At 40.5% G+C, this 13,917-nt stretch overlaps 2 protein-coding genes across 3 annotated transcripts in view; both read left to right on the top strand.

The window, feature by feature from the left end:
- LOC310868297 (integrin beta-1-like) overlaps nucleotides 1-4,853 on the top strand; it is a 37,264-nt gene extending 32,411 nt beyond the window's left edge. The window contains exons 14-17 of one of the 2 annotated variants that reach the window (XM_083778662.1): nucleotides 155-390; nucleotides 1,239-1,405; nucleotides 2,296-2,373; nucleotides 3,146-4,853. In XM_083778662.1, coding sequence (XP_083634788.1) covers nucleotides 155-390; nucleotides 1,239-1,405; nucleotides 2,296-2,373 — 481 coding nt within the window. In that variant the 3' untranslated portion in view covers nucleotides 3,146-4,853. The remainder of the gene's footprint in view (nucleotides 1-154; nucleotides 391-1,238; nucleotides 1,406-2,295; nucleotides 2,374-3,145) is intronic. The other variant, XM_083778663.1, reaches the window with a different exon arrangement.
- Nucleotides 4,854-5,881: 1,028 nt separating this feature from the next.
- Nucleotides 5,882-13,917, top strand: part of rab18a (RAB18A, member RAS oncogene family) — a 14,862-nt gene continuing 6,826 nt past the window's right edge. The window contains 2 exon segments of the mRNA XM_083778300.1: nucleotides 5,882-6,054; nucleotides 12,493-12,548. Of these exon segments, the coding sequence (XP_083634426.1) occupies nucleotides 5,987-6,054; nucleotides 12,493-12,548 (124 nt within the window). The 5' untranslated portion in view covers nucleotides 5,882-5,986.

Below are 13,917 nucleotides of genomic sequence, written 5' to 3'. Positions count from 1 at the left end.
TGCATTTCATGTCATGAAAGGTGCTACAAATAAAGTTTTATTATTATTATTATCATAATGAATGCTAATGTAGAAAGATGTGATTACACTCAAGAAGCAAAGTTTTGGCACCAAAGCACACCGCCACCGCCAGTAACAATATTCCCCTCTGCAGGGAGTGCGTCCAGTGTCGGGCGTTCGGCACAGGTGAGAAGAAGGACGTATGCGAGAAAGAGTGCAGCTACTTCAACCTGATCAAGGTGAAGGACCGGGACAAGCTGCCCCAGCCCAACACCGCCTCCTACCCACTGATGCACTGCAAGGAGAGAGACGCCAATGACTGCTGGTTCTACTTCACCTTCGCCGTGGTCAACAACACGCTGAAAGAGGTCCATGTGGTAGAAACACTGGGTGAGCAACAACATGGAGAAAGTTATGTCCAAAGAAATAACAGGAGTATAACCAGGTGCTCACAGGAGATAAAAAGATGACTATTAGTAAAAGGTGCTAGCTCACACGGCTCAAACAGGATCAAGACATAGAAAAAACAGCAGGTGGTCAAAGGTTAAAAACTGGAATAGCCTTTATTTAATTAAATTCATGTTTCGAACCATGCAAGGTCTTCATTAGGGCGAAAATGAAGAACTTGCATGGTCGAAACATGTTGGCAGTTGCCTTTTAAAGGTATATTCAGTGATTTCACTCAAAAGACCTTAGGTTTCGTTTTTGGCTGTGGGACCCAGCCTTTCGTCCAATCAGGATAGAGAGTCAAAAACGAAACCTAAGGTTTTTTGACCCCCAGGGGTTAACTGGGGACAGGGAGAAACTCCTTATATGGCCAGCACACTCTATAGTAGGGAGGATTATCACAACAAAACAAAAAAAGAAGTGATATTTGAATTAAGTGAAATCACTGAATATACCTTTAATTAACCCGTTCTGACCGGGCACCCATTTTGGTGTCAGCATCATGTTATGCTTTAGCTATTTAAAAATAGCAGATCTACAAGCTCATATCGCGCCACCGAGTGGCGCGATACGAGCTTGTAGGTCTGCTATTTTTGAGAAATCAAAGAGCGACTGACATTTTTAGAATCTGATCTCAGTTCAGAATGGGTTCATCAGACCAGTGTGTGTCCAGTGGAAACCTCGTATGAATCTGATCTCAGGTCAGAATGGGTTAATTAAATAAAGGCTATTCCTCTTTTCATCAGTTCCGTCATACGTATTGTTTATAGCGTTTTTTTACTGTCTTTCAGACTGCCCCGCCGGCCCGGACATCATCCCCATCGTGGCGGGCGTGGTGGCCGGCATCGTCCTGATCGGACTGGCCCTTCTGCTGATCTGGAAGCTGCTCATGATCATCCACGACAGGAGAGAGTTTGCCAAGTTTGAGAAGGAGAAGATGAATGCTAAATGGGACACGGTGAGTGAAAAGAAAAACCCCCACAGCCAATAGCTAACAATAACTGGGAAAGATGAGCATTTAGGGGACATTTGTGTTTGTGGGGCTTTTGGCAACATGTTGCATTCTCCAAATGTTGAGTAATTGAGATGTGGAAAACAGGTGTGTTCTGCTGTGCAGTACGGAGACGAGCTACTGGAGAACTGTGTTTTCACAGTTCGGAGACGAGCTACTGAAGAACTGTGTTTTCACAGTAGCCGATGAGATGTGATGGGAATACCAGACCTGTTGATAACCTTCTTTTTCTACTGTCTCACAGCTGTGTAAATAAATTGAATGATTTACTTGAAAAAAATGGAGACTCTCTGGAACTTTTGGGGGAATGTCACCCTAAACATAATACCCCCCCCCCCCTTCCATCTCTGTTAGCCAGCATCAATATGAACATACAGTAACCTCCTTTTTCTGTATTACTACTGATTTTTATTTTATTTTTTGTATTTTGGCTCCACCTAGTGGAAGGTGTTGGATAATTCATGGAATTGTTATACTGTGCTGTAAATCGGGTACTCTACTGGTGTTTTTGACACAGGTGATATCAAAGGAATGTTTGGGCATATAGACACCTCATTTTGTAGATCTGTTTTCTTAGGAAAAGGCAGATATTTTATGTCGGTCTATAGTGTTGCCAATATTTGTAGAAAGGGAGAGCTCGGAACATATTCACAGTAGAGTAGACACATTAAAATCCAACCGTGGAGTCACTGTTTGTCCTCATTTCAAATATTTCCTTCTCTGTCTTTCGCACGTGTTTACCATTATGCCTTTTCTCCATCTCTCTTATTATTTAGCCTTTTCTTTGTCTGTTAGCTGTACTTATGTTGTTTTATTTCCCAACTGTCTGCCTGTAGCAAGAGAACCCCATATACAAGAGTCCTATCAATAAGTTCCAGAACCCAAACTATGGACGTAAAGCTGGCGTCCTATAAGTTTGTATTAATTTCCTCTCTGCTTGTATTGTCTGACTGCATGGGCTTTCTTTTTGTACGCATCTCCTTTTTCACTCTTAATCTCACTTTTCTGTGTTTTGTTCCACCTGTACCTCTATCTATACTACAAGTGGGCGAACAATAGGCAGGTACACACAGTATGAGTCATAGTTGGTTGGAGAAAATGCATGAGCGTGCTGTGATAGAGAATAGTTACAGGTCACAAAACATGTACAGGGTTTGAAAATATTAACCACTTAAAGTTACTATATACTTCAATGACCGTTGTCCCTCAGGGGTCTATACTAGGCCCCCTCCTTTTATCCCTGATTCCCTATACACCAAATCTCTTCTGCCAAAGTAGGGTGTCTATAAGCTCACGGCGTGTTGCATTGTAAGCTTGTAGATCTAATATGTTCAGCAATTATTCATCTATTATGACGTATCCATAAAAGAAACACTAGGGTTCATGTGGTTAATAGTAAAAAACCTTGCCCTGCAAGTATGTTGTCTTATGAAATCAGTGTGAGGTTCCTGTTATACGTAACTTCTGGGAGTTTGGCTCATTATTAAAATAGCATGTTGTGATGTGATGTATTGACTCAAGTGCTCTCTGTCCGAGGTAAAGGGTCACAAATTTTGCATTTGTGTCAAAGTGGATATCTGGATTTTGCAGTGGTTTTTCTATTGTCTTACCTGCGATGCACTGAAAATGTCAACACATGCACTTGTGTGAGCGAGACTCACACTTTCTTTGTTTTGTCTTTTTCAGGGTGAGAACCCAATCTACAAGAGTGCTGTTACGACTGTGGTCAATCCCAAATATGAAGGCAAATGATGGCTCTCCTTGTTTGCAAGAACATTGTCAACAAGCATTTGAGAAAATGACACTATATAGATCTGATGGCATGAGAGGAAGGTGTGGTAGAGCCTCCAGTGTGTCCTTCATCACTAGGAACGTGTGACAGCTTCTTCTTCCTCACAGTATGTCCTCCATGAGGGGAACATGTGCTAGATCCGACAGTATGTCCATCACGTCACATCAGTATTAATAACAATTTGGCCACTGCACCATTTATTTTTAATAACAATTTATCATTGCTTTCTTTCTCATTGTATTTTAAATGTACAGTATATGTGTATATATATGTTAAAGTTGCATATTTGCTAGAGATGATGGAATTAAGGTGTGTTTTTTCCTGCCACAGGACTGGTATGGGTATTTTTCTTGTATCAACACAATGTGTAGACTATGGATGTATGATGGACAAGTATCTATTTCTCTTTCTTTCTCACTGTCACAATTTCTCTCTCACTATCATGTTCTCTCTCTGTTACTTACATTTATCTCGTCCTCTCCAGATACTACTCTTACTTTCTCTGTGCACTGATGTCTTGTATATTTCCAAGAGGACCTGAGTTAAACACATAGTTTGTCACACACAGCACATTATACATGGTAATGATATATTGATATGTGTATATGTAGGGCAAATACAAACAAAAATGTTGAACAATGTTGAACATTCAATGAAGGTCAGTAGATTACATTGTGGTAGATAGCATTATCAAGTTAGTTGTGGCTTGCAAAAGTGCAAAATTCACATTGGTAATATTATATTAATAAATATTTCAAAAAGTATTTCTTGCACTCTTAAGATGCGTTCGGAAGTACGCTCTGAGCTCTCTTGTTGTTCTTAAATTCAGAGTGCATCTTCATGTAACAAAACAGGTCATATTTTGTATACATGGACGGGATGAATTGAATGAATATTAGAAGATCAAAATGGAAACGTAAGTTCATTAGCATCTCCTCTGAACGTGACGTATACAAATTAACTGATCATCAAAACCAGGGCACTCTGAAATTGGAGTAGATTCTCAGAATGTATTTCTGAACACAACCTTATGAAGTACTGCTCTCCTTCCCGAAGGACAGAGACAGAGTAAATCAATGGTCCATATTAAAAGCATAAAATTGTTTTTATTTTTTTAGTATTCAGATACTATCACAAAGGGATTGTATACCACTTGTTTTTAAAGGTCAAAGTGTGGCCGTGTTGAACAATCAAATGATTTGTATTGTTATGATTATGAAATGAAATTAAGGTACAACTAAAATGCAATGATCATTTTATTCTACATTCTCAGGTCCTACTCTGTGCTCATGTCAAGTAAGCCAAATATATTGTCTTGTTTTTTTTGTGCTTGTCTTTTTGTCAGCTTACGTTGCAAATTGTGAACATGTTATGAACTCACACTTGTGTATGTCAGTAGAAAGTTGTTTGTTTGTTTAATCTTTTTTTTTTTAGATTGCCCAACTGAATTGAAGAATATGAGTATCACTTGAATGACATCTAGTACAGTATGCCCCTGAGATGCCACACAAAGGCCGTATGGTTTTCAAAGTGCCTTTTATTTCAATATTATATGTTCTCCTCTACCAAATTTATTTATTAAATAAAGTACAGAAAATGTGAGTGAAACTTGTAAGCTTGAATTTATTTTAATAACCCTTAAGTTAAACACTTTCATTTTTCATTATCATACTCAATACTAATTAAATATATTTAGGCCTGGCCTAAATTTATTTATTTATAATTGCCTACATTTTAGTAATCTGTTCCGATTCTGTTGCCCCTGTTAAGCCAGATAGGAATTCTGCGGGAATAAATATGAAATGTTAGTTTGCTGTTGCCTCCCACAATTTTCTTCATAGCATTCAGAGATTGTGGACATTTGGAATAGTTGTCTGGCTACATGAGACTAGCTGTAGCCTGTAGCACACAACACAAGACACTCTGGGGTCTAGATTTACATGTGTCCAAAAATAATGCTCACAATGCAGGCTTCACTTCTTATTTTATGGGGGTTAAGTTAAGTTAGGGTATATTTTTTGGAGATATATATTTTTTTGTTAACACATTCTGATAGTAATCATATAATAGTGTCTGTTACAGTAGGCTAATGGTCTCCCTGTCTCTCCAGCTCATTAATAGAAGAGAAAATACATTTTCAGTACCCAGCTTCAGCTTCATTGTCCCAGTAAATGTATTTGTGTCATCATCATCACCTCCAATTGAATTATTTATTATTATCATTTATTAATGTATTATTTTTTTTACTTTTAAGCTGTTTGCTGACGGAGTTCTCTATCCTGATTGGATAAAATTGGTATCCTGACCTGGCTGAAAATGCTTTCTTAGTATTGAATTTCGTTTTGTTATGTCATCATGCCATGCAGCAAACTGTTTACATGCATGGCATGATGACATAATAAGTTACATTATAAATATGTAATCAACTCATTCAATACGTCACGCTGCCTCGTGTCATTGTGTACTCCGTCACTTGTCAAAAAAGAACAGATCTACAAGCTGACATGACTCAAATCTATGCGCAATCTAACCGTGACACAGTTTGTAGATCTGTTCTTATTTTGGCAAGCAAGCAAGCGACCCAGGAAGTCGACGGAATATCGCGAGAGAGAGAGAGTGGAAGTGGGGCATATACAACACTGTAAACAGCAGCAGCAGTTTATCTTTTTGTCTGTTTGATCTAAAAGAGCTAAAAACACACAAACAGCTACTGCACTACAACAACATAAGGGAACATGGAGGACGACATATTAACAACGTTGAAAATACTAATAATCGGAGAGAGCGGCGTTGGAAAGTCCAGGTAAACAAACGAAGAAAGCTGATGTCGTACGTGGCTGTTTATGGCTAAAGTTAGCGTTAGCTTAGTGGCTAAACTAAAGGCTCGTTTATATTTCGTCGCACGTCCGGCCCGTCCGACAAGACAAGATACGAGAAACGACGTGGTGACTTTTCAACTAAGTGGAATTGAAAGAAAAAACGTTTCGGCAGAAAGAAACGCGTGTGTATTTTTGGAGAGCGACCATCAAAAACGTTAACATATTAAGCTCGTCGTGGTGGTGATGATAACACAGCTATGACGTCACATTATGTTGCAATCCATTGGAGTTGTTTTTCTTTTGTTGTCAAAGTGTTCAGAGGTTCTGATCGATGGCCGTCACACATCTCTGCCTCGTTGCTGCTGTTAGATTCTGGTGCAGGCAGGAGGTGACAAATTATCAGTGGCGTGCACAGATATACACTAGGGGGTGCTAGAGCACCCCCTGCCCTTTTTGGCAATGTGCTCTTAAAAAAAAAAGGTTTATTTTTTTTCTTAATTTGTAGCGTGTGGACCATGGTGACATTGATCAAATCTTGATAAAAAACGCTTCTACTATATTAGTTAGGCCCCCCACAATCTAAAGATATATGTTTCTATGTCAGTGCACTACTGGTTCTTCGATAAATAAATAAAATAGCAGACCTACAAGCTCGTAGCACGCCACTCGGTGGCGCTATGAGCTTGTAGATCTGCTATTTTTCAATAGCTAAAATGTGCTGCACAAGGTGCCCTTTTTTCACTTGAGCACCTGCCCCTCTAAATGTCTGTGCACGCCACTGCAAATTATAGTCCGAATCTCAGATGGTAGAATGTGGTGATGGTGGATACACATTATTTCCCTTTTTGGCTAGTGTATAGCCCCATATGTGCCCTCTCTCTCCCTACGCTCATTCTGTAGCTCCGAGATGAGGTCACACACTGGGCCCCTCCCACCGCGTTTCAGAAACGGCACAAGTTTCCACAATAAGTGTTTCTTATCCTTACCACACCATTAATCCAAAACGTGTAGGGCCCATGTAGGTTTACACTAATTCAAACTTAGGATCGGTCCAGAAAATCCAACTCACCATTTGAACTGAGCCTTTACGTCCCGTCTTTTGTCAGTCGCTTCCATGTTTATCAAGGAAGTTGAAAAGCTTTAGCGCCTTCCCGGCACCTCCCCTGGTCGAACATTTCCAACTGACTTCAGTTCACTCGACATGCACGCGCACACGCACACTTCCTCGATAAACATGGAAGCGACTGACAAAAGACGGGACGTAAGGGCTCAGTTCAAATGGTGAGTTGGATTTTCTGGGCCGATCCTAAGTTTGAATTAGTGTAAACCTTCATCGGCGGCCCTACACGTTTTGGATTAATGGTGTGGTAAGGATAAGAAACTATGTTTGCGGAAACTTGTTCCGTTTCTGAAACGCGGTGGGAGGGGCCCAGTGTGTGACCTCATCTCGGAGCTACAGAATGAGCGTAGGGAGAGAGAGGGCACATATGGGGCTAGCTAGTATATAGAAGTGTATATTTGTACGTCTCTAAATGTTACAACACGGATAGCAAGAAAGCAGTTCTGAACCCTAGGCCTGTTCTTCTCCAGCAATACAATAAGATCATGATCTCTAGCCTACATTTTAAGTCAAGTGGGAAAAGGCAGTCTCAGAGGAATGTTGTGGGTGTTGCCTGTGTGTGTTACAGGGTCAGGCTATTTGAAATTGAAAGAGCACCACTACTAAGTTTCAAGTGTCAGCAGTTTGGATATGTAACATATGTTGTAGGGGAAACAGAAGTTAGATGTGGGAAGGACAAGCTATAGGTGTTTGCATTGTTGTAGTGGTTCAGCTCAATGACCAATAATAGTGACGGAGGTGAAGGTGAACAGAATCAGAGATGAAACGAGGATACTGTTACAGCCAATGAGATGGATAAGAGACCATTTTAGTCAAGTGGGAAAAGGCAGTCTCTCTGAGGAGTGTGGGTGTTGCCAAAAATGTGTTGGCGTTGTCAAAGCTAATAATACTCAAATCGGAGTAGAACCACCAATCAGTCTCACCGTTAGACTTGCATTTACAGACCATGCTGGCATGCTGTATCACTATGTCAATTTCAACGTCATGTTGTAGTTTGTGCCACTGCCGGACCACAGCTTACTGAACCCAGCTTGTTGGTCTGTCTCTTAACACCCATGCCTGCAGTCTTCTCTAGACTGCATGAAAGTATGCTTTAAGGTGAGCCGTACCTTGAGAATTGAACCATCACATTGAAGACTGGCATCGGGTTTACTGTGGCCGCCCAGAACCGTAAAACATGCGCTAAAGATACTGAGCCATCCAGTGCTTGCATTATAACAGTAATTTGACTGGTGGAACTTGGTTAAAACGTACTATGATTTTCAAGGCAAGGCATCCACTTGACTGTTTCGTCCATCTGCTGTCAATATCACAGTGTAGACCTAAATCAGGGGTTGATGTCTCAGAGACGCTTGCCCGTCCGCTAAGTACAGCTCATGTTCTTTTTTTTATATATATATTATTTTTTATCCCACGATTGTAACCCATTTTTCACCCCTGTGTCTAATGTGATCCTGGGCTTCTCACACCCTCCGCCAACCTGGGGAGAGCAATGGACTTGAACTCATGCTTTCTTCATGCATGAGTGTCCAAGTTGCTCCTTTACACCTGACAGGAGGGAGTTTCCCTGGTTGGACGTAGCCCGGCTGGTCAGGGGGAGGCAGTTTAGAGACCAGGATTACTGCATGTTTTTTGTGAGGGTACCACTACCTACCCTAGGGGACACGGGGAGAACATGCAAACTCCACACAGAAAGGCCCCCAGAAAGGTCATGTTCTACTTGCCTAAAGTTCATGCCCACTTGCCCCGAAAGTATAAAATAATAGGTAAATAGTCAATAATAATAGGTAAAATTTGGATTTCCATTCAATTTACCCTACATATCATAGCCTGGGTTCAAGCTTGATTCGCTGCATTCCGTGTTTTGCATTGTCGAGACAAAACAGATTCACGAAACGCAGCGAATCAGGCTACATATCTATGAATGACTATGGGTGCACACTTGTTATTTTAAGTATAGCAACAGTGAAAACATCACATTATAGGTAAACATTGCTCATTGGGCAGGGGGGGCTCCTCGCTTTGCGAGGCATTGTGAGCTATTCCATCTATAGTTAGTTACCTTGGCTTGTGGTGGATTTTTAAGGCTTGTATCAGAAATTGTATCAGAAATTGTAGCTTCAGTATAACAAACAATGTTGATCTTGGACTTATTTTGTGCTGCACCAGCCTGTGATACTACTCACTAGTCTAAGTATAGAACATTTGAAAATAAATATATTTTCACTATTGTGATGCAAAGCGTTGCGAGCTGTGCTCTGTGATTGACTCGTCTGTTATTATTAGGCCAACCACTACCAATTCTGCACCTCATAACTCTGCCGAAGCCTTCGTCACACAACCTTTTTCACTGAATGACTACTAGCCCAGATTTAAACCCATGAAGCTAAGTTGGCCAAGAATGGATTTGATTTCAATACTTGGTGTTCTTAATGCCAGAGAGGCCCTCAGGAATGAATGTTTCCTCAATATCAGTGTCTTCTACGTCTGTTTTCATCCCACTCTTGGTTCTTATATATATTTCGTAGTAGAACCAAAGATACCTTTTCATAATAGTGAGAATGCATACATTGTGGGCCTAGTTTAGTCTTAGTTTATTTCTTTTTTTCTTGCAGCGGTGGCGAATACTGTGACAGCAGTCACAGCAGCATATCATCACTAATCTATTTATTAAATAGTAATACAGAGGAAGCACTGTGTGTAGTGTACTAATAATATACCATAACGCAGCACTCAGACATGGACTCTTTAAGACTTTCTGAAGCCAGTTTAACTGTAGTCCAGTACAGTTTATTGAGGCCATGTGGAGCCAAATATAAAGGCTGAGCATTTCCATCTTAATTTCATTGTACAGTAGACTTAATAGTAACTGTTAGTAATACATCAGCAACATACACAATAGGCTACTCTTTAACCCATTTTGGTGTTTTAAGCATTATGTTATACTTAAAAAAATATCAGATCTACAAGCTCATAGCGTGGCACCGAGTGCCGCAATACGAGCTTGTAGATCTGCTATTTTTTGAAAAATCGTGAAAATGTGTTGCAAATCTTTGAATAATTATATATTCTTTCACTGCATTTTTAACTCAAATATTTGCTTCTGGGAGGTCCCTGGAACTACATATTTTCAGATAGGGGATGGGGGTCCGCAGCCAAACACAGATAATTCTGGTGATCCTTGACATGAAAAAGGTTGAGCACCAACTGACATAGAAACATGAGGATTTTGAAGACATTTTGTAGAATCTAGTGCCAGGTCTAAATGGGTTCCCCGACACACACACACACACACACACACACACACACACACACACACACACACACACACACACACACACACACACACACAATGTGGACCAAGGCTCTCAAATCCTCAACAAGATTGTCTACATGGCAAGGAACTCGCAGTCAGATCTCATTTTACCTTCATAAATGACCCGTACAGAATGCACCATTGCATTTGGCCGTGTGCACAACGTAGCTCATTGACTATGTAAAACTTCAAAGTTCAAAACGGCGAATGCACAGCGCTCCCATCATCGCCCTTGATGGGCCATGGAGAAAGTACAAACGTTGTGCCAGTGGCTTGGTTTCAGGGGAGGAATGAGAGGGTGTATCCATCTCATCATCATTGCAGTGATTAAGGCCTTTGCACTTGATTAGTCACACAGTGAGCAAGTGAAGCCTGTCCTCCTGACCAAGTTGAAGCACTGATGTCATCTCAGTCTGGAGCTCCGAGCTCCCGCCTGGGACTGATACTGTAACTGTATGTTAGGGAATGTGATCGATAAGGAGACGGCGATGACATGGAGAGGTTTTGTTATTTGTCTGGTTATATGATGAAATTAAAGGTTATTAAAGGTGGTAAGTGATATTACTTTGTTAAAATAATAGCTCCACTTTCCCCCATAGTAATCATTGAGTTTGTTCAGTAACAGGGATCTCCTCATCCTCACTCCACATTCAGTGAGGAGGAGAGATAATTCATACCTGATAATGCATAAACAAGTGAAATTGGAAATGATTAATTTAAAAAATGAAAATAAAATAGACCCTTGTTACTGAGCAAACACTATAGCTATGATTACTATCCTAATATAGACTAGAGCTTACTGTAAATGTTTGAACAACATTTAATGCTGATGAACCAGAACAACAGTAATTGTACTCCTATCAGGTACCTGTACTCAGGATGTAATGATAAATAAACCATGTGATGTTTATACTTTATACCGCACGCCTGTGGCGAAATGTGTTACATAAACAAAGACTGAGTCACACCTGCTCAGTCTGTGAATAATTGATTTTCTTAACCCATTCTGACCTGAGATCAGATTCATACGAGGTTTCCACTGGACACACATTGGTCTGATTGACCCATTCTGACCTGAGATCAGATTCTAAAAAATGTCAGTCGTTCTTCGATTTTTCAAAAATAGCAGACCTACAAGCTCATAGCGCGCCACTCGGTGGCGCGCTATGAGCTTGTAGATCTGCTATTTTTCAATAGCTAAAGCATAACATGATGCCAACACCAAAATGGGTGCCCGGTCAGAATGGGTTAAAGGTATTATGACATTATTTATAACATAATTTTAACAACATTAAAAGTCTTGGCCATGGTCCTTCAAACGTGTCTAAAAAGTTTGAACACTCAACTCCACTCCAGTATTTCTTGCCAGGAGTTTTTGTGTATGTGTAATCTGCATCCTGAGAAGGCATGGAAAAACACATTATTTTAGCCTGTAGATGTCGGTAATTCCCCCTTTCCTGTCAACCCAAGATGCGCTTCTTTGACAACTTGGTAGGAACGTCACCGTCAAAAATAAAAGAGTCTTCATCTAGGCCAGTTGGTATCCAGTGTAAGGACTTGTGTTGATTGACACAGCCAACAACAGCAGATTGATTTTTCTCTAGAAGCCATTATTAGTAAGTATTACAAAGAAACAAAGTCGCGGTCACAATGAGGAAGCAGGGAGGAGAGGCACTAGGGGGAGGAGAGGAGAGGAGAGGGGCGGAGAAGAGAGGGTAGGCAGGGAGCAGAGGGGAGGGGGCGGAGGTTTAGCGGAGATCTACGTATATTACTGCCGTCCAACCCGATGAGACATTTTTGCATAATTATTCACAAAAGTCCAGAAAGCAGAGAATACACTGAATGTTCAAACTTCGTTTTTTTTGGTGACATTGATGTCAAGAAAAGCCAAAAAATCTACAAAAATGTGTTTTAAATGTCACAATCCCTTTAAGAGTAAAAGTTGTTACAGTTGAATAATTCTCGCCCCTTTCCATCTGTCACCAGCCTCCTCTTAAGATTCACAGATGACACGTTTGATGAAGAGCAAGCCGCGACAATAGGTGAGTGACAGAGATGAGTCCCTTATATCAATATCAACCTTTCTCTTGAAGGCAGACAGACATTTAACCTATCTGGTGTAACAGGCCTGTAGAGTTGCAGCTGTCACCGTTCTAGATCTGATGTGAAAAGCATTTGAAAAGGTGACATGTTGCGTTTGGGTTAAGAATATCTTAAATCTTACAATGCAAAATGCTGTATGAGTGAGTGACTATAATTCTAATACTGTGTTTCTGCTGATTCAATAACGCCACTATGAATCAATTGAATGTGTAAACCAACACGTCTTTTCATATCGGGGTCCCTATTATCTGGACTCATTTGAAATGGCCTAATAAAAGTAAAAAGTTTGAAAAGGCTATGAAAACTATTTGCACATTGTGAGACATTGTGAATGTCCACTCCTCTGCCCAACCGATGTAGCTTAGCAAGCACTGTGTACTCTCATTTGTACACATTTTTCCAATGTCGTATTTCTCAAATCAATACTGCGAAGCTGGCAGCAGGCATCACAGGTATCTTACTATCCAAGCAGATTTAATATTCTTTCATAATCACACCACTCCGGCTATATTACGTTGTTTAATTTGAACTGACACATGAGTCCATCTGTTCTTGTAGTTAAATGGAAACCTGTCACAGATAAAGGTGCAAATTGCAGCCACACAAAAGGTTGTCCGTCTGACTGCCTAGTGTCTGGACGTCTGCTAAGAGAAGACGCCGTCATTCAGCGAGTCTGCGTGACTGCTGACCCTACATATCCGCACAGCCACCTAGCTGTATGATTTATTCTCAATTTAACGGGCAGTGTGTGAGATGCTTGGAGCAGACTGGGAGATCCATCTCCTCCTGTGAAATAGTGACCTTAGCAGTACGTGGTTTTGGCAAGTAGCTCTCCTGCCAGATTCCGCTCGATCTGTGAATAATATCAGGAGCCTTTTTTTTCTTTTTTTTTAATGGGGTATTAAACATTTTGTGCATCAAGGACATCCTTCTATGTTGTTTTTCTGGTGGCCTTGTAGCGGTTATTAGCCCACTGAGCTAATGTTCATTAAATCCTTCAACAACTTAAGATTCATGGCCAAATTGATGACTTTGAGAGGCAGCGTTATTTATATATATATATATATATATATATATATATATATCCCCCCCCTCTAACCTACAGTACCTAATGTGATTTTGTGAAGAGCTCCTCCTCCCTCACAATGCCGTCTTTGTTTAAGCAACCATAGGCAACATATTCCCAGAGCTCTTGAGTATTAAAAACACTTTTATCCCCCTTTTCTGGTAGGCATGCATCACTGTTTTACTTGTCCAACCCGGTGTCTTTGCCAAACAGATGTCTCCATAGAAGTCTAACCTCTTGCT

Source organism: Protomyctophum parallelum, assembly GCF_964188405.1.
Source record: "Protomyctophum parallelum genome assembly, chromosome: 12".
Lineage (NCBI taxonomy): Eukaryota > Metazoa > Chordata > Actinopteri > Myctophiformes > Myctophidae > Protomyctophum > Protomyctophum parallelum.
This window is presented reverse-complemented; position numbering and strand designations above follow the sequence as displayed.